At 45.8% G+C, this 18,038-nt stretch overlaps 1 protein-coding gene across 1 annotated transcript in view; it reads right to left on the reverse strand.

Moving 5' to 3' along the window:
• Positions 1-18,038, reverse strand: part of trpc5a (transient receptor potential cation channel, subfamily C, member 5a) — a 74,874-nt gene that overhangs the window by 25,755 nt on the left and 31,081 nt on the right. Inside the window, exons 8-10 of the mRNA XM_040141100.1 lie at positions 8,776-8,913; positions 4,311-4,509; positions 1,312-1,451 (exon numbers count right to left, since the gene is read on the reverse strand). Coding sequence (XP_039997034.1) covers positions 1,312-1,451; positions 4,311-4,509; positions 8,776-8,913 — 477 coding nt within the window. The remainder of the gene's footprint in view (positions 1-1,311; positions 1,452-4,310; positions 4,510-8,775; positions 8,914-18,038) is intronic.

The following is an 18,038-nucleotide window of genomic DNA, read 5'->3' on the forward strand; positions in this document are numbered from 1 at the left end:
TAAACAAAGTATTGTTAAAGCTAAAAGCTGCGCTGTGCTAAGCAACAGAGAGAGCGCTGAAAGCTACTAAGCGATCGTTTGCTTCTTCTACCTGCGTGGCAGTGTTCAGCTCTCAGCGGTGTTGGCTAATATGACCGAAATCCTTGTCGTGGTGTTAAAAAGAATATGTTTTGGTATCGACGTGCAGACGGCTGACGAAGGAGAGAAAAAACCTGAATAACCTGAGTGCGTAGGTGGACACGTTCACACGTGTGCAGCCAGCGTGATCATAAATTCTGGGGTCACAGCACCTCTGCGCAGGGGTCCGCGCAGACCCTCGTGGACATGGGCGACTGACCAAATTTACGTCACGCGGACTCGGGCGAATTCCCGCGGCTATAAAAACAAGGCGGGTTGATCTGGAGCTCACACCACACAAAATGAACAATGAGTTGAACAGAGCTTCCCTTGTTGCCTGTGGTAAGTAGACAGGACATAAGAGCCACTCTGAGGTGTTCTGATATTGTAAACAAGCCGACGAAACGGCCGCTTCTTCCACGTTTGCTTGCTGGCAGCCTGGAATAGCATGAAAACGAGGGCACGACTGTGTATCATGTGACCTGCGTCCACGTGAGTCCTCGTGCATGGGCCCACTCTCAAAAACACTGCTCAGTAGCGCTTCTGGTGGCCAAACTCTCCACAGGGTACCTTTAACGTGACAGTGAGGGACAGTTCGGTTTCCACCTCACGTTGTTCCACTTCCTCCTTTTTCTTTGAGGGTGTTCTGTGGAGTTTTCTTGTCAAAAAACAGAAGTTTTATTTACATCCAGCAAGTTTCCCACTTGCATTTCCTTCATCATAAAACATTTGCAAAGCATCCTGTGTTTGTTGCGGTTTGTTTTTTTTAATATTTTAAATTGTGCATTGTTTACATCCATGCTTACTTGGTAGGGGTCTTCTTCGCTGCCTTTGTTGGCGCATTGTTATGTCCCTTTGCATGCTAGCGCCAGAAACTGTCAATCAGCGGAATAGCATGAACTCGTCTGCAGGACCGTGTGTTATGTACAAACAGCGTGTGGCCTCGCAGGTGTGAATGAGATAGAAACAAAACAGGGTACATTTGATTTGTTTAACAATTGTCTTGGCTTCCTCCTCGCAATGCAAAGAGCAAAACTGAACCGGGCAGACATTTCTGGTTTTACCTGTTGCATAACACTTTCATCAGTGTGTGACAGAGTATCAATCTGCACTGTTTCCCCTGCAGCGATTTAGTTTTAAGCAATAAAAACCCAACGAGCTGGGTACACACACACACAGACATGCAATCTTTACCTTTATGTAGGCCACTATCTTCAGTGATATGGTGGCCAGGTAAAGGGAGTTCATGGCAAAGTCCATCAGGTTCCACCAGTCGTGGATGTACTCTGTGAATCCCCCGTCCCACATCTCCTTAATCTCTGCCCAGATGAACCCTGAAACACACACACACACACACACACACACACAGTCAGGCATGTGTGACTACATTAGGGTCATCCATCAGGTTCTTCTGCTTGCCGGGTTTCTGCTCCGTGACCAAACCTTTGTTGAATATTTTCTCTTGGTGGCAGCTTCGAGGGCGTAAACATAGAGCCGGCGTGTTTGTTCTGTACCACTGACTTTTCACAAAGACGGGTTTCATTCTAATTTATTCATAAGTCATTTCCCATTTCCTCTATTCTCCCTCGAACGTCCGCTTTTCTGCGCTCTCACGATTATTTTTAGACAAGCGACACCTGTGACGAACGTTTGTGTATTTGGTTAAAATACAGAAAGGATAAGAATCCGATACAAACCATAAACCTGACATTGGTCCGTCCAGTGTGTTTGTGATCTATTCGCCCGGTTTGGTTAAATTTATATTAAAGTCAATATAATGTATATTTTTCAACAGCAATAATTACATTAGAGCAATAACAATCATGTCATAGTTTCTCTGTTGAACACTAATACTGTTTTATTACTGCTAATAATCAAAGCAAATGTAACTTTGGGGCATTTTTCTAAAGTGACAGGCAAACCTAAACCCTTTGCTGGTATTGTAGGAGAATCTTGGACTCTTGAGCCCATGGAAATATTTGAAAAGTAAACCGCTTTTACAACAACCTCACCTTTCTCGTTCAACATTTAGCGGAGCCTTTCATCTAGAGCTAAAAACGAAGCAGCGGTAGCATCTGCTGTAATTTTATCATCAACATCACGCGCCGCTAATGGAAAACCTTGTTTCTTCCTGTCGAAAGCATTTTGCAGCCCAGCGTTTTCAGAGGAGGAAGGGAGGAGAAGGGAGCGGGAGAAGACCATGAAGGAGAACAGAGGGTTTTGTATTTTTGGTTCAAGTGACTATGGTTAGGATTTGGAAATGATTGGTGTCAGCTCTGAGAGAGAATATGGATATTTAATCACCCCCCCCCCAACCCCCACTACCACCCCACACACACACACACACACACACAACCGCCTCCTCCACATACTCGCAAGCGCTCAACCACACACACTCCCACTCACCCACACACACTTCCACCCAGGCCTCTTGATGATTAGCAATCAAAGGGAAAAGAGAGACCGATAAGGAGTTTGTTTCCCATTCATTTTAAGCTGTTTTTCTTTACTGTCTAGAAGAGACAGCATGGCCGCTTACTGGACAGTGACTCATTCAGGTCTTTAGTTCATGTAGATGTGAACTTGGGTCTCATACGTTCCGGTTAAGTTTAGGGAAAAATTGTCGTCATGGTTAGAGAAAAACAGCTTTGCTCGTCGGCAGAAAAGAAGCCACGAACTGTGGGTCAGTGGGTTTTAACTCTCAGATATCACTCCGCCATCCACCGTTCTCTGAGCTATGTCCTGAGATCCTGTGACCAAAGGCCCCTGTCCGTCCCTAGACCCAGGACTACGTTTAGAGACAACTGGGCTTTCTCAATATCTTCCCCAAAACTATGGGATTCCCTCGCATCCAGCCATACAGTAAGTTTTTAAGAGAGTCCTCCACTAATTTATCACTAGTTTAACTCCTGTGACATCGCTGGACTCACGATGGACGGCAGAGATGACAAGCAACTGGACCCCCAGTCTTATACAACTTTTTGCACCTCGGTGCCGTTCCCCTTTAAGATCAACCCAACACACACTTTCACTTGTTGGCCTTTAACCAACCCGACCTGCCGATGTATTTCCTCTAAAGCCTCTGCAGGTGTCTGCTGCCTTTACGTCCATCGTATGGCCGTGTAGTTTTCTTTTTTTTCCTCGCTCTCTCGTTTGCTGTTTTTCTCTCTCTTTGTTTAAACCGCTTTGAATCCACTGTGATGTGTGTGTAAAGTAGGAATTCTACCTAATGATTTTTTTAAAAATCCACTCAATTATATTCTCACTTAATTGTTTGTTCTGTGAAACATAAGAAAACAGTGAAAAATGTTCATCACAGTTTCCTATGAGCACAAGTTGATGTCATCAGGTCTTTTTTTTTCTTCTTGCCCGACAAACAGTTCAAAACCCAGAAATATTACATTAATTGTCGCGTAACACCAAGAAAAGCTGAAAATGTTCACACTAGAGAATGTGGATCAAGTACTCGACTAATCCTTTCAGCTCTAGCGTGAAGTGAGACTTTTGAGCCAGTCAGGTAATCGACCGGGCGTCTTTCTGGAGAGGACAGTCTCTCCTTTTAATAAATGTAGCTCCATTTGTGACCTCAGCACTTTGTAGGTTCGGTAAAAACAAAACAAAACACAAAACAGCATTTTTTTTTTTTACCCGTAATTCAGCTGCGAAATGTATCCTCAAGGTGTTTCTCTGATCCCGCGGACGTCTGCTGTCTGCACGGAAAGAAACAGAAGCCTGCGTAGCAGACCTGATGTGCGCCCAGTGAAGAAGAAAAGGGAGAGGGTGCAGCACAGTCCGTGAAAATGCCGGATTCATAGTTTGGTGTCGCCCGGGGCAAACGCTTAGCTTTCCTGGCAGACAGAGGGCGTCCGTCCAGTCAGAGAAATCCATCTGAAGATGCAGCCCACTGCTTCCCAGCTGTCAGAAAAGAAGTCTGGGCTTCTTTTGTGCAGGGCTGTTCTATGTGGCCGCGTTACGGAGTAACATACAGAGTGCTGAGGTCACAGATGGGGCAAGGCTAAACATACAAAGTATGACATCACATCCAGATGTTTTCAGCAGCTGCAGTGGAGTTATATAAGGAGCGATTTATACATATATATTTTGGAAAGCGCTACACAATCAAAAGCAAAAAAGATCCTCAGAATGGATCAAACATCAGGGGCTGAACATCTGAACAACTGTGGCCCACATACCCAGCACCCATGGGAGAATCATCCACTCCACGATGGTGGGTGGGGGTCCCTGCATGTGGAGGTTGGTCCGGGCGATGTGCTGCGAGGCCAGCAGCAGGAGGAAGAGGAAGGTCAGGTAGGACGCCGTGTGACAGATGAACTTGATGAAGGGCTTCTTGATGAAGCGTCCCAGAGCGCTCTTTGGAGCCAACAGGTAGATCTGAGGAGGAAGGGGGAGGACGGAGGAGGGAACAAGGGGTCGAAATAGGAGAGGGACGTAGACAGAGAGACAAAGATAAGGAGGAGAGCAAAGTGGAATTTAAAGCAGAAAGGAGTAAAAGGAGGGCGAAGAGGAGGGAAAAGGAAAGGGAAGGACGACAGTGGAGGAAGATACAGAAAGGATGAGAGAGTAAGGAGATGAAAGGAGATTAGAGAGGAGAGACGACGCAAGATCATAAGAAAGAGACGAAGATCAAGAGAAAGATTAACTGGTTTTTCCTCTAATGATCTGTAATAATTTCCCTTTAAGGTGCAAAAGAGGCGGGAAGAGAAAAAAAGCTAGAGCAGACACGATAAAAGAGGATGAATGGAGGAAGCCGGTTTGCATCCTCTCAGAGAAAAAGAGAAAAACAGAAAAGATGAAGAACTGTGACTAAATTAAGATTCCTCAAAATGGGATCTTATGTAACCTATGATGAAAAGTAAAGTTTTTTTTGTCATTATAAGAGAGTCTCAGAGACTTGATGATGCTTAAAACTATTATTGTTTCCTCGTCTCTTGAGCTAATGACTCTCGTGTACTCCCCCGTTTTTCAGCGTCTGTACAAACCACGGAGCAGAAAGAAAAGAACGAGGTTGTACATGAGCTGATTGCGCAGCCACCCGCCGCCGCGCATCGCCGGGATGCTTCGTGTGTCAGGGCTGTTACTGTTATTGTAATTGGCAGCGTTATTGCTTTTATGATGCTTGTTTACTTGTTCTGCTCGTCTACTCGCTCCTGGAGAGAGAGAGAGAGAGAGAGAGAGAGAGAGAGAGAGAGAGAGAGAGAGAGAGAGAGAGAGAGAGAGAGAGAGAGAGAGAGAGAGAGAGAGAGAGAGAGAGAGAGAGAGAGAGAGAGAGAGAGAGAGAGAGAGAGAGAGAGAGAGAGAGAGAGAGAGAGAGAGAGAGAGAGAGAGAGAGAGAGAGAGAGAGAGAGAGAGAGAGAGAGAGAGAGAGAGAGAGAGAGAGAGAGAGAGAGAGAGAGAGAGAGAGAGAGAGAGAGAGAGAGAGAGAGAGAGAGAGAGAGAGAGAGAGAGAGAGAGAGAGAGAGAGAGAGAGAGAGAGAGAGAGAGAGAGAGAGAGAGAGAGAGAGAGAGAGAGAGAGAGAGAGAGAGAGAGAGAGAGAGAGAGAGAGAGAGAGAGAGAGAGAGAGAGAGAGAGAGAGAGAGAGAGAGAGAGAGAGAGAGAGAGAGAGAGAGAGAGAGAGAGAGAGAGAGAGAGAGAGAGAGAGAGAGAGAGAGAGAGAGAGAGAGAGAGAGAGAGAGAGAGAGAGAGAGAGAGAGAGAGAGAGAGAGAGAGAGAGAGAGAGAGAGAGAGAGAGAGAGAGAGAGAGAGAGAGAGAGAGAGAGAGAGAGAGAGAGAGAGAGAGAGAGAGAGAGAGAGAGAGAGAGAGAGAGAGAGAGAGAGAGAGAGAGAGAGAGAGAGAGAGAGAGAGAGAGAGAGAGAGAGAGAGAGAGAGAGAGAGAGAGAGAGAGAGAGAGAGAGAGAGAGAGAGAGAGAGAGAGAGAGAGAGAGAGAGAGAGAGAGAGAGAGAGAGAGAGAGAGAGAGAGAGAGAGAGAGAGAGAGAGAGAGAGAGAGAGAGAGAGAGAGAGAGAGAGAGAGAGAGAGAGAGAGAGAGAGAGAGAGAGAGAGAGAGAGAGAGAGAGAGAGAGAGAGAGAGAGAGAGAGAGAGAGAGAGAGAGAGAGAGAGAGAGAGAGAGAGAGAGAGAGAGAGAGAGAGAGAGAGAGAGAGAGAGAGAGAGAGAGAGAGAGAGAGAGAGAGAGAGAGAGAGAGAGAGAGAGAGAGAGAGAGAGAGAGAGAGAGAGAGAGAGAGAGAGAGAGAGAGAGAGAGAGAGAGAGAGAGAGAGAGAGAGAGAGAGAGAGAGAGAGAGAGAGAGAGAGAGAGAGAGAGAGAGAGAGAGAGAGAGAGAGAGAGAGAGAGAGAGAGAGAGAGAGAGAGAGAGAGAGAGAGAGAGAGAGAGAGAGAGAGAGAGAGAGAGAGAGAGAGAGAGAGAGAGAGAGAGAGAGAGAGAGAGAGAGAGAGAGAGAGAGAGAGAGAGAGAGAGAGAGAGAGAGAGAGAGAGAGAGAGAGAGAGAGAGAGAGAGAGAGAGAGAGAGAGAGAGAGAGAGAGAGAGAGAGAGAGAGAGAGAGAGAGAGAGAGAGAGAGAGAGAGAGAGAGAGAGAGAGAGAGAGAGAGAGAGAGAGAGAGAGAGAGAGAGAGAGAGAGAGAGAGAGAGAGAGAGAGAGAGAGAGAGAGAGAGAGAGAGAGAGAGAGAGAGAGAGAGAGAGAGAGAGAGAGAGAGAGAGAGAGAGAGAGAGAGAGAGAGAGAGAGAGAGAGAGAGAGAGAGAGAGAGAGAGCCAGAGAGAGAGAGAGAGCCAGAGAGAGAGAGAGAGAGAGAGAGAGAGAGAGAGAGAGAGAGAGAGAGAGAGAGAGAGAGAGAGAGAGAGAGAGAGAGAGAGAGAGAGAGAGAGAGAGAGAGAGAGAGAGAGAGAGAGAGAGAGAGAGAGAGAGAGAGAGAGAGAGAGAGAGAGAGAGAGAGAGAGAGAGAGAGAGAGAGAGAGAGAGAGAGAGAGAGAGAGAGAGAGAGAGAGAGAGAGAGAGAGAGAGAGAGAGAGAGAGAGAGAGAGAGAGAGAGAGAGAGAGAGAGAGAGAGAGAGAGAGAGAGAGAGAGAGAGAGAGAGAGAGAGAGAGAGAGAGAGAGAGAGAGAGAGAGAGAGAGAGAGAGAGAGAGAGAGAGAGAGAGAGAGAGAGAGAGAGAGAGAGAGAGAGAGAGAGAGAGAGAGAGAGAGAGAGAGAGAGAGAGAGAGAGAGAGAGAGAGAGAGAGAGAGAGAGAGAGAGAGAGAGAGAGAGAGAGAGAGAGAGAGAGAGAGAGAGAGAGAGAGAGAGAGAGAGAGAGAGAGAGAGAGAGAGAGAGAGAGAGAGAGAGAGAGAGAGAGAGAGAGAGAGAGAGAGAGAGAGAGAGAGAGAGAGAGAGAGAGAGAGAGAGAGAGAGAGAGAGAGAGAGAGAGAGAGAGAGAGAGAGAGAGAGAGAGAGAGAGAGAGAGAGAGAGAGAGAGAGAGAGAGAGAGAGAGAGAGAGAGAGAGAGAGAGAGAGAGAGAGAGAGAGAGAGAGAGAGAGAGAGAGAGAGACAGATAGACAGAGAGAGAGGAAGAGAGAGAGAGAGAGAGAGAGAGAGAGAGAGAGAGAGAGAGAGAGAGAGAGAGAGAGAGAGAGAGAGAGAGAGAGAGAGAGAGAGAGAGAGAGAGAGAGAGAGAGAGAGAGAGAGAGAGAGAGAGAGAGAGAGAGAGAGAGAGAGAGAGAATAAACTAAACTAAACTAAAATAAAATAAAATAAAAACAAAAAAAACACCTAGGATTCTCCTCTATGTCCCGGCTGACATTTTACTGTGTCAGGGTCAGGTGTCCTGTCACGGACCCACATACAGGAAAACTAACCCGCCGTTCCTCATGGACCGCAGTGCGACACAGAACAGCCATTAAGGAGCAAAGCGATAAATAAGGGCCAAAGAAAAACGGAAAAACACGTGTGGACTAAGACTAATATCTGTGTGTGTGTGTGTCTGTGTGTGTGTGTTAATCGGCTTGTTTTGAGCATGGACAACCTCCACCTGTACACAGGCTGCCTTCATCTGTCGACAGCCAAACATAATCAAACCTGGAGTCTCTGCTTCCACTGTTCCCTAAATAAGAACCGCACTCCCTCCTTTCTCCTTTCTCCTTTCTCTGTTTGTTTTTAGGTCGGCTGTTGTTCTCATGCTCACGTTTCCCGGCAACAGTTCCTCCAGCCAATAAACAAAGGGTTTGGCTTAATTGCTGCCTGGCAACAAATTTACTATGAGCAAGAAACAGCATCTTAGTTGCAGGAGCTCCCTCCCTCCCTTCCTTTGTCCTTCCTTCCATCCTTTATCTTTCTTTCCCTCTTTTCTTTTTTCCTTAATTGCTCCACTGATTTATTCTTTCTTTTTTCGAGTTATTCCTTCTTTCCTCTGTCAATCTTTATTTTCTCTTTCTCACATCAACTGATCCTGATCTCTCTCAGTTTTCTTTCCTCCCCGCTCTCCTTCATTCCTCTCTTGGCTCCTTGCTTCCTACTCCTTCCTCCTAACTCCTTCTCTCAGTCATTCCTCCCAGAGCTTCTGCCTTGCTTCCTCTGATTTCTCCTCAGTCTCTTCCTTCCTTCCTCCAACACTTCCTCCACTCCCCCCCTCTCCTCCTCTCCTCCTCCTCCCCTCTTTGCGCATACCAGTGAGAAGACGGGAAACAGGAGCCCAATGATGAAGCAGGTGACCAGTTTGACCGCCCAGTGTCGTCTCCTCCAGCCCGGGAAGCCGTCGTACCACAATGTGGCCAGCAGCTGCTGGCAGTTCGGCTGGGCCACAAACTAGAGAGAGAGAGAGAGAGAGACTGTTTGTTGGTCTTTTTGAAACGGATGAGGATAATATTGTTATCAAAGGGAGGAAAAAACGAGCAAAAGACCTGGAACCACACTGTGACTTTGGGAGTAGGAAAACATTGAGTTCGGCGTTTATCTCCTGCCTTGACAAAAGCAATTTTAAAAGTGGGTCGCACATCATTCAGAGGCATTTTTTGGTACAAAGCTACTGATAAGAACCTGCGTGACCTTCAAAACACGGAAAAATAGTTTTGCTCGGGTTAAACATGAAAACTCTTGTAGGTCTTTTGACCAAATGCTACTGGTTGACTGGTTTCTGGCAAACTACCGTTCCCTTGATCGGACACTGCTGCTGACGACGGTCTTATCAACAGAGATGTTCACGTTTTTTCCTCCGTTTCACGTTGTGCAAATGAAATAAATGGATCATTTTGCGGATCTAAGGAACCTCGTTGTTTTGTTAGCTTGCAAACCTTTATGTGATGGGACTGTTTGCCTTAAACGCACCTCATACTCCCTCTTGCTTTGCCAGGGATGAGGAGCACAAACCTTTTCCCAATATTTGTTCACACAACGAAACTAGAAAATGATCATTTAAATGTTTTATTCCTATAATAATTCAGTAGCTTAAAGTCTCTCAAGATGGCGATGAAGTGCCAAAGTTAAGGAAGACTGAGGGTTGCCGTTCGTCTCCATTATGTCGTCCAGTCCAGTTAACACTTTTAAAAAACCTTCTCCGCCTCTCGCTTATATTCCCTCACTTTACTTAACTGATGTTTTCGGCTTTTTTATTGTAATTTTCGGTTTTAACGTTTGTTATTCTTCTGCCTGTCAGTTCCCTACTTGCTAAATGCTTTGAAGGTGAAGCACTTTGTAACATTTGAAAAGTGCCGTATATCAAATTTAATTATCAACCTACAAATGCATCATAGGGTTACTGACTCTCACATTTCTTTATCGGCTTTGTCTTTTGTTTTTTAAAGAAATGCTGGGTCTACACAAAATACGAAGAGTTTCATGGCCCCTGCCTGTATGCTCCAGCAAATTTTACTGAAATCTGGTCACAAGCTTTTATGGCTTCGCTAAAAACTTTATTGCAGTAATTTTTTTAAAAAGGTAAAGGAGGTAATGATAGAAAGAGGCAGGGAAAACTTTTAATTAGTAAACTTAAATGAAAAGCACCAACAAGAGCAAAAATTATGGACATCAAAGTATTTGTTTTTATTCATTTCTGTCATTAAACAAATCTGTTAATGTGTGATATTTACTTTGTAATATTATGCATGACTTTTCATATGTGATGCTTAAAATGCTGGTAAATCCTACCCTGCATGTTCTCCTCCCTGAATTCCTGTTTACACCCAGTGTAAGATCCGATTATAATTATTCTGATCTGATTATTGTTTTTGACCTTTTCACCGCAAATTAAAAAAAAAAAAAAAAAAAAGAGGAGAGAGAAGGATGTTTGTTATTTCAGTTCAAACAAAAAGTCTGCACTGAAATGAGGAGAGTAGAGACTGAGAGTCAGAAAAAAAAAAAGAAAGTAAGACCACCTTTCTGCACAACCGACAAGCAACACACCAGAAACAGTGTGAACAGAGTAAACAGCAGTTTGTTTGTTCCTGGAGAGAAACATCCGGCTGTATCAGCGCGGACGGAGGAAATCATTTGACTGTCTTTTTTCCGCGGAACGCGCCGCGGTGAGCCTCAAACAGGTAATTTGGTGAGAGTTTTAGCTTCCGCCGTGAGCTGTTATGACAGAGCAAAGGTCACTTCCTGCCCTGACGGGTCCGTAGCTGCTCTGCTCAGGTTGCTTCCATTTACATCTCATTACAGCTCCTCCACTAATACTTTTGGCATTACACCAAAGGCTGTTTGTCCCCACCGGCCCTTCATCCGCCCGCTGAGTCACCGAGAGCCAGCTGATGTCCTGAGTCTTTCTTTCCATCTTTTCTCTCCACTTCTTCCTCCCATTGTGTCTTTCCATTTCTTCTTCCCTCCCATCCTCTCTGCTCCCTCCTTTCTTTTCTCTCTCTGCCGTCCTCGAGCAAAGCACTTAATCTCCTGCTCTCTTGCCAAGACTGTCTGTTTCTTTCTTTTCTTACTCCACTTCCCTCCTTTTGTCTTTCTGTCTTTCTTTACTTCTCCCCTCTGTCCTCCCATCCTCCTTTGTTTCCTTGCCTCCCTCTTCCCTCATGACTGTTTTGGATGAGTGGCGTTGGTTACAGTCCCAGGATTGTAAATAAGTCTCATACTCTAAAAACTTGGAGGTTATCTATAATTGGGAGTTGTGTGTGTCTGTGTGTGTGTGTGTGTGTGTGTGTGTGTGTGTGTGTGTGTGTGTGTGTGTGTGTGTGTGTGTGTGTGTGAGAGAGAATGTAAAAAGTGTATTTTTCTTATAAACAAACAACCTATTAGATAAATGGGGTAAATAAACATCCAGCTCAGTTTTGCACGTCCACCTACACACAAGGACACAACTGCCATCAACCAAACATTTAGCTAAAAGCTTATGGAGGCAAACTGCCAGAACTGCTCAGGTCAGCAACTGAAACTGTCAATCAACCACAATGCTCTGCTATTTTCCTCGCAGCGGAACGTTTGGCGGTGGCTGCAGATTTCCACACTTCCTTGTTTTCGTACCAGTGTGGGCTGGTAACGGATCCGGGCACACTTTTATCTGGACCGTCCATAACCGGGGTGTAACTCCGCTTCTCCACCATCACGACTCCCAACTTCGCAGCTTCGTCGTGTGGTCTGAAAACAAGATACCGAACGTGACAAGAGCTTCCCGTGGTGCTGATCCTCCAGCGAGTCCTGGAGCAGAGGGGGTCGGTGCTTTGGGAACGCGGTTACGTTCTCGCTGGCACCCCTGCCAGTTGGTAACCAGGTACAAACCTGTGAAAAAGTTTTTGTTTCTTTGAGACCGTCCTCCATCCAAATCGGGGCATTTAGGCTGGTCCCCACTTTCTGACACACCTTCAAAGGGCTGTTTGAGGTTGGAGACCTGGTTTTAGGGTTCGGGTTAGAACCGGGATTAGGTCACGGGTTAGGGTAAGGGACTAGAGAATGCATTATGTCAGTGAGTGTCCTCACAAAGATAGCACAGTTTGTTTGTGTGTGTGTGTTTGAGAGAGAGAGAGAGAGAGAGAGAGGATATTTGATATTGAGAGGATTTAATTATAGAGATGAAAAGATAGAATCAAAAAAGGAGAAACGAGGGGAGGAAAGAGATAAAGTGTTAGAAGTCGAACCAAGGTGGCTGCTCCCTCTTCCTCCCCCTCCCCTCTCCTCTCCTTCTCGTCCTCCTTTTTCTCTCCCTGCAACCTCTAAGACGTTCCCGCTTTCCTCCTCCTCTTGATTCTTTCTTTTCATCTCTCTTCTTCTTTCTCCTTTCCTCCTCATCTCTCCTGTCACTAATCCTCTTCCTCTTCCTCTGCCTCCACTCCTTTTTTCTTTTTGCCCTTTCTCCTCCCCACTTCCTCTTCTTCCTCCTCGCGCTCATTCCTCATCACTGCGCTTCTCCCTCTTGCTCTCCTCCTCCTCCTTCTCTCCTTGCAACCACTAATCCTCCTTTTCTTCTTTGCGCCTCTCCGCCACTCTTCTTCTTTCTCCTCTTCTCTGATTCCTTGTTTCCTTTTCTCCCTCCACAATGCTCCTTCTGTCCTCCACTAATCCTCTTCATCCCTAGTGTTCCTCCTCTTCTTTTCTCCTCTCTCTTTCTTTTTTGACCTTCCACCGCCTCACTTCCTCTTCTTTTTCCTCTTTTCCTCTCACCCCCTTCCTTTGTCTTTTTCTCATCCCTTTCTTCTTCCCTTCCTCCTCTAAACCTGAACCATTTCATGTCTTTTTTTCAGCTCTCCTTTCTTTCCAGCCGTTCCTCTATCTCCTCCTTTCTCCCTTTTCCTTTCATTGCAGTCCTCAACTCTCCCATCTTTCCTTCTTTATTTGCTCTCTCCTCTCTTGTTTCCTTTTCTTCTCCTCCTACTCCCTTCTTCCATCACCTCCTCTTTCTCTAGTTGTCCTCCTCCCTCTTCTACCTCCTTCTACATCCCCTTTCCTTTTCTCTCCTGTCTTTTGTCCCTCTCTTTCCCTGCTTCGCTCAGTCACTTTTGCCTCTCCTCCTTGCTGCCTTTTCCCTCCTTCCTCTCCTCCGACTCTCTCTTTCTCTCTCTCTATCCCTCGCTCAGCTCCAGTTTGGTGTCTTGTTGCTATGGCAGCAGTATACTAATGAGCGAGTTGATTTCTGAGCTCCACTAAACGACAGCAGTCTGCTCCTTTCTCTCCTGTTCTGTTTCAGTCTCGGCTTCACCGGGCCTCAGGCAAACATCCTCGTCATAGTTGACTATTCAGACGTAACCGCTCCAATCCGCTACAGTTTCTCCGCCAATCAGAGATCCAGATCAGAGTGGGAAGGAGAAAACAAAACCACCAGTGGGAACACAGTAAACCGAACCGAGACATGATACTAGTCGTCGTGTAGGACAACATGCGACATCTGTGTTGTAACGCGCACAATATTAAAGTGAGCGTTTTAATTAACGCCCAAAGTGTATAACAGAACGAGCCGGGGTGGTGGGCGGTGTCATCGGTGGTCAGTGAATGTCCGCCAGCGTCAGCAAGAGTAGCAAGATGAATATGCGGCCTGTATCCAGGAAGTCAAGCAGGCCTCTGCGTTTTGTGAATGAGTGTGCAACTGGGCGATGAGGGAGGTCGGTTGATCTCTTGGACGTGATTGACGCCACCTTCCTGTCTGAACGGAACGGGTTCCACATTTTGTCTGAATGCAGATGGGCGAAAAATCCAACACAATCCAACACTAAGTTTAAGTAGTCCCCTCTCAAAGGAGACCAGGTTTAGGATTTTAATCAGAGGGGTTGAAGATCATAAACCTTCTGGATTTGGTTACTTTATTTTCAGGCCTGTGCCCAAAAACCTGGGTGTCTGGTAACAGGTTAGTAGAATTTTAATGTGGTCAGCATTACGTTTCCTTCATAACAGATTTGCTGGCATAAATTAGATGTATAAGCATGTCATTTCTAAGAGACAGTGTCATGAAGGTCTGACCGCTACATACACATCCACTACCCTGACCTCCACACCTTTACTTTACCGCTTGCAACAGAAAGGTCACACAAGCTCCTGCACTGGCTCTGAAAGTGGGCATTGGACGTGAATCATAAGGTGCAAGACTGCCCAGGATGCATGTAATTTTTAGGGATAAAGGGCTGAGAACCACACCCGCCTTACTCTGACATATGAATCTTGGTTTTTCCTTTAATTTGTCACCCATTTGTATGTGGCCACATTAACGAAAAAAAGCAGTCAAAGCCTCGACGTGCTCAAAACGCCCTTTTCCCACAACAGATTTTGGTGGACTGCATCTGATAATTATTGCATCTTCCTTTACCGACGATCCAGTGATCATACGCACTTGACGCAGCGATTGTCGTGGTGTGAACAGGGTGTGAAGTTCTCTTCTTTAATTCTTCAAACAGCTACTTGGCTCACTTTTCCAAAAAAAAAAACGCCCCCTTATGGAGCTGGTTCTGTGCACAGGGGCACTGTCATGTTGAAACAGGGAAGGTTTTCCCCAAACTGCTGCCACTACGCTGGAGGGACACAGTTGTCTGAAATATCATTTTAGTAGCACACAAAGTAAACGAAAGCACAGTCAGCACAGTTCCTCTGCTGTAATGCTCCAAAGCATAACTGCTGAGCATTTTTGCCATCAAACCTACTTCCTTCACTTGTTTATTTGTATGTGCATGTGTGTTTGATTGTGCAAGGTGACAGTATGTGCCTCCCGCCGTTCAAATTGTCTTTTTTCTCTCCCTCTTCATGCACCTCATATCTAGTGAACAGTGGAAACGTGCCACTGCACCACCACGATAAATTTCCAGTTCGTCTTAAATTGATCAACACGGTCTGTCTGTTGCGCTCCACCTCTCCTCTCTCTTTCCTAACATGCCAGGTCAGTGGTGTGAAAGCTGCAGAGGATACGGTCTCGAACTTAATCTCAGTTTGCCCGCAGCACACAACACACGCTTTCATGCTAATCCAATAGCAGCTTTACATAACACACACACTGCTTTTTCTGCTGGCAGTAGCTGCGGTTACATGCGCACGTTTTTTTCAGCCCGATTGAAGATTTCGGGTCGGCTGTTTACATGCGAAGTGATTTGATACTGTCTGGTGTTTGCATGCATCGACGCATTTAATCAGAACAGCTGCGCGACACGCGCAAAAGTGATGGGTGCGCCATGCGTGGAACAACGTCTGTCCCCGCTCATTTACGTCACGACGGAGGGCATGTGCAGAAAGAAGGCCGCCAGAAAGAAAAGGTTGCACTACCCCTGTGCAACGGTTTATTCTGACTGAGGTGTTTATAAGAAGCCCCTTTATTCTGTCTGGTCTTTTAAAGTGATTATAATCAAAACATTAGGCTCCACGTAAACGTGCCGAGTGAAGTGTTGGTCGGGGCAGGAAAGAGATGTCTGAAAATGGCTTGAAGGGGACTTGTAAAGAAAATCAAGCTTAGATCCGCGGGAACATCGAAATAGATTCGCTTCAAAATGACAAATTCACCTTTTAAAAACAGTGTATTTTACACACAGACTGTTTGGACAAAAGCACAACACATGAATAACCTCCAAACCAAAAGAACGGTTCAACATTTGGGAAAACGGGCTTGTATTTGCTTAGCTTCCAACGGTAGATGTATTTTTGGACTTCGGACCAAGCAATGCTAGCTATTTCCCCTGCCTCTTATCGTTATGCTAAGCTAGACTAACCACGACCCGCACAGTGTTGCTTTAAATCAACAATCTTCAAACGTCTGAACTTGTAAGACTGTTTTCATGAAAACTGTACAGACGCCATTAAAAAAAACAAAAAACAACTCAACTCACACCCACGCAGCAACACATGCACCCACACCGACGCACACTGACAACAACTAGGAACAAAAATTTACCACGGAATCTGTACTGCTCGCAGCCCACTGAGTTTCAAGTGACATTTAAAAATCCAGCGCCAAACATGCAGGAATGAATCAGAGAGACAAGTATTTGCAGTGAATTATAGCTGAAGGGAAGGGAAGTATGGCTGCCAACTGACAGAGACTCACTTACTCATGTTAAATAACTACTGCTCGTGAATTGCTGAAAATATTCTTGAGTCATCACTGGAGACGCTTCTTTCCTCCTTGTTCACACTCTGCTGTAAAAGGTTGCAGCTATAGGGACACAGACTTATAAAATAGTGAGAAGTGAGAAGTATTTTTAATCACTGACATAATCCACCGAGTCATCCAGCAGATACTCCAGGGGACCGGAACAGAAAAGGATATTAGCAGAGTGGAAAACCTGGCTCTCCAAAAAGGCCCCAAACCACCTCTTATTAAACTCTTTGTGTAGAGGCGCAGTCGAGTTCCGATGACTCATGTTAACCTGCTGAACGAAGCAGCAGCCTGGAGTGCTTGTGAGATGAAGAGGCTTTTACATCGTATTTGCATTTCCGCTTTTGCAGCGAGTTTCGGGATGCGAATGTTCAGAAAGGCTTCTGCAGGTTCCGCGATGGACGCAGTGATTGCGGAAGAAGAATCAAACCTCAGTTCCGTGTTTTATTTTAGCCCACAAAGGCAGTTTTAAAACTCCGTGTACATTACTAGTCCCTGGAAAACCCCAGTTCTGCCTGCAGTGTCTCCACCTAAATCGTCCGAGATACCGTGTGAGGTGAAAGGGACACGTAAAATGCAAGGTGGTCTAAAACAGCAGGAGGTTACCAACTGCAGTCTGGCAGCCGATTCGGCCACAGTCAGCAGCTGGAACTGAACCAGCGCTGCACGGAGGCAATTAAGGTACTTGAAAGCCCCTCTGTGTCTAAACGCCGCGTCTCGCGTCAAAAATCGCACTCCTTCCCGGAGCCGTAACTCATCACCGTGATGGCTGATACCATCTCTCCCCGTTCCCTTTTGTGCTGCGCTTGCTGTTTCCTCATCAGCGCTCTACATAATCCATAATCCATTCCATGTGTCTTGGCTGCGTGAACGGTACGACTTGTGAATGTGCTGAGTTAACCTGTTCAGTGTCACTGTCCTCTCCGCACATTCGGGTCCCTCCACTTCATTCTGCTCCTGACGTACTATAATCCGCTATAATCTGCCATCAGAAGCTACTTGCCAGCTAATTCAATTTCTGGGCAATCTGCCGCGACCACTGAACTAGGAAAAATGCTAACTGCGGCTAGGCTACATAGCGCCAGTTAATTCAATTTCTCTGCGGCCCGATGTAATCTACCCTTGCCGCTAAACAAAGCAATATGCTAACTCGAAACTATGCTAACACTAATTCAATCTGGCTGTGTACACGCTTGTGATTTATATGCAAATATGGAAAGTGCTCATGCGTGTGGTTTGTGGAGCTCGTTCACTTATTCATATTTGATCTGTCTCTCCCTCCGCCTTTCTTCTGTCAATCCTCCCTTATTGTTGCACATCCTTGTTTTTTATCTCTCCTCAACCCGATTCTCCATCGCTCTCTCTCTCCCACTTTTATTTTTTGTTTGTTTCTTTCCTCTTCTCTCTCATCTCTTCCCGTTTCTTTCTTCCCCCTCTCTTTTCCTCCCCGTCTCTCTTTCCCTCTACACCCTCTCCCCTCTTTCTTCCGTCGATTTCACTCTTTTCCAGCACTCATTTCAATTCAATTTCAATTCAAGTTAAACAGTGAAGCACACTGGCAGGACGTTTCGATCTAAAAACACGTTGCAAAACTGGATACATAAGCAAACTTAATACAATGAATCCAAAAAAATGAAATAATACTCAATAGACAGAATAAACCAACCAACTAGTTACTGTTAAGAGATTGTTTTGCGATAATTTGCTGTTTTAAAATAGCTGCTTTTACAGCCTCCACTCATCAGGTTTCAGTCTTTCCATCAGATTTTGGAACCTGCTGCGCGGATTTGCTCCCGATCAGCCACGAGAGCATTAGTGAGGTCCAACCCCTCAGGCTGGGCGATAAGACCTGACTCACAGTCAGCCTGTTCTGGATGGGCTTGGCTCTTCCTTTATGGAGCGGGCTCTGCGTACATCTCTGTGGGCATCCCCC

The sequence above is a fragment of the Xiphias gladius genome, chromosome 12, assembly GCF_016859285.1.
Source record: "Xiphias gladius isolate SHS-SW01 ecotype Sanya breed wild chromosome 12, ASM1685928v1, whole genome shotgun sequence".
In the NCBI taxonomy this organism is placed as follows: Eukaryota; Metazoa; Chordata; class Actinopteri; order Istiophoriformes; family Xiphiidae; genus Xiphias; species Xiphias gladius.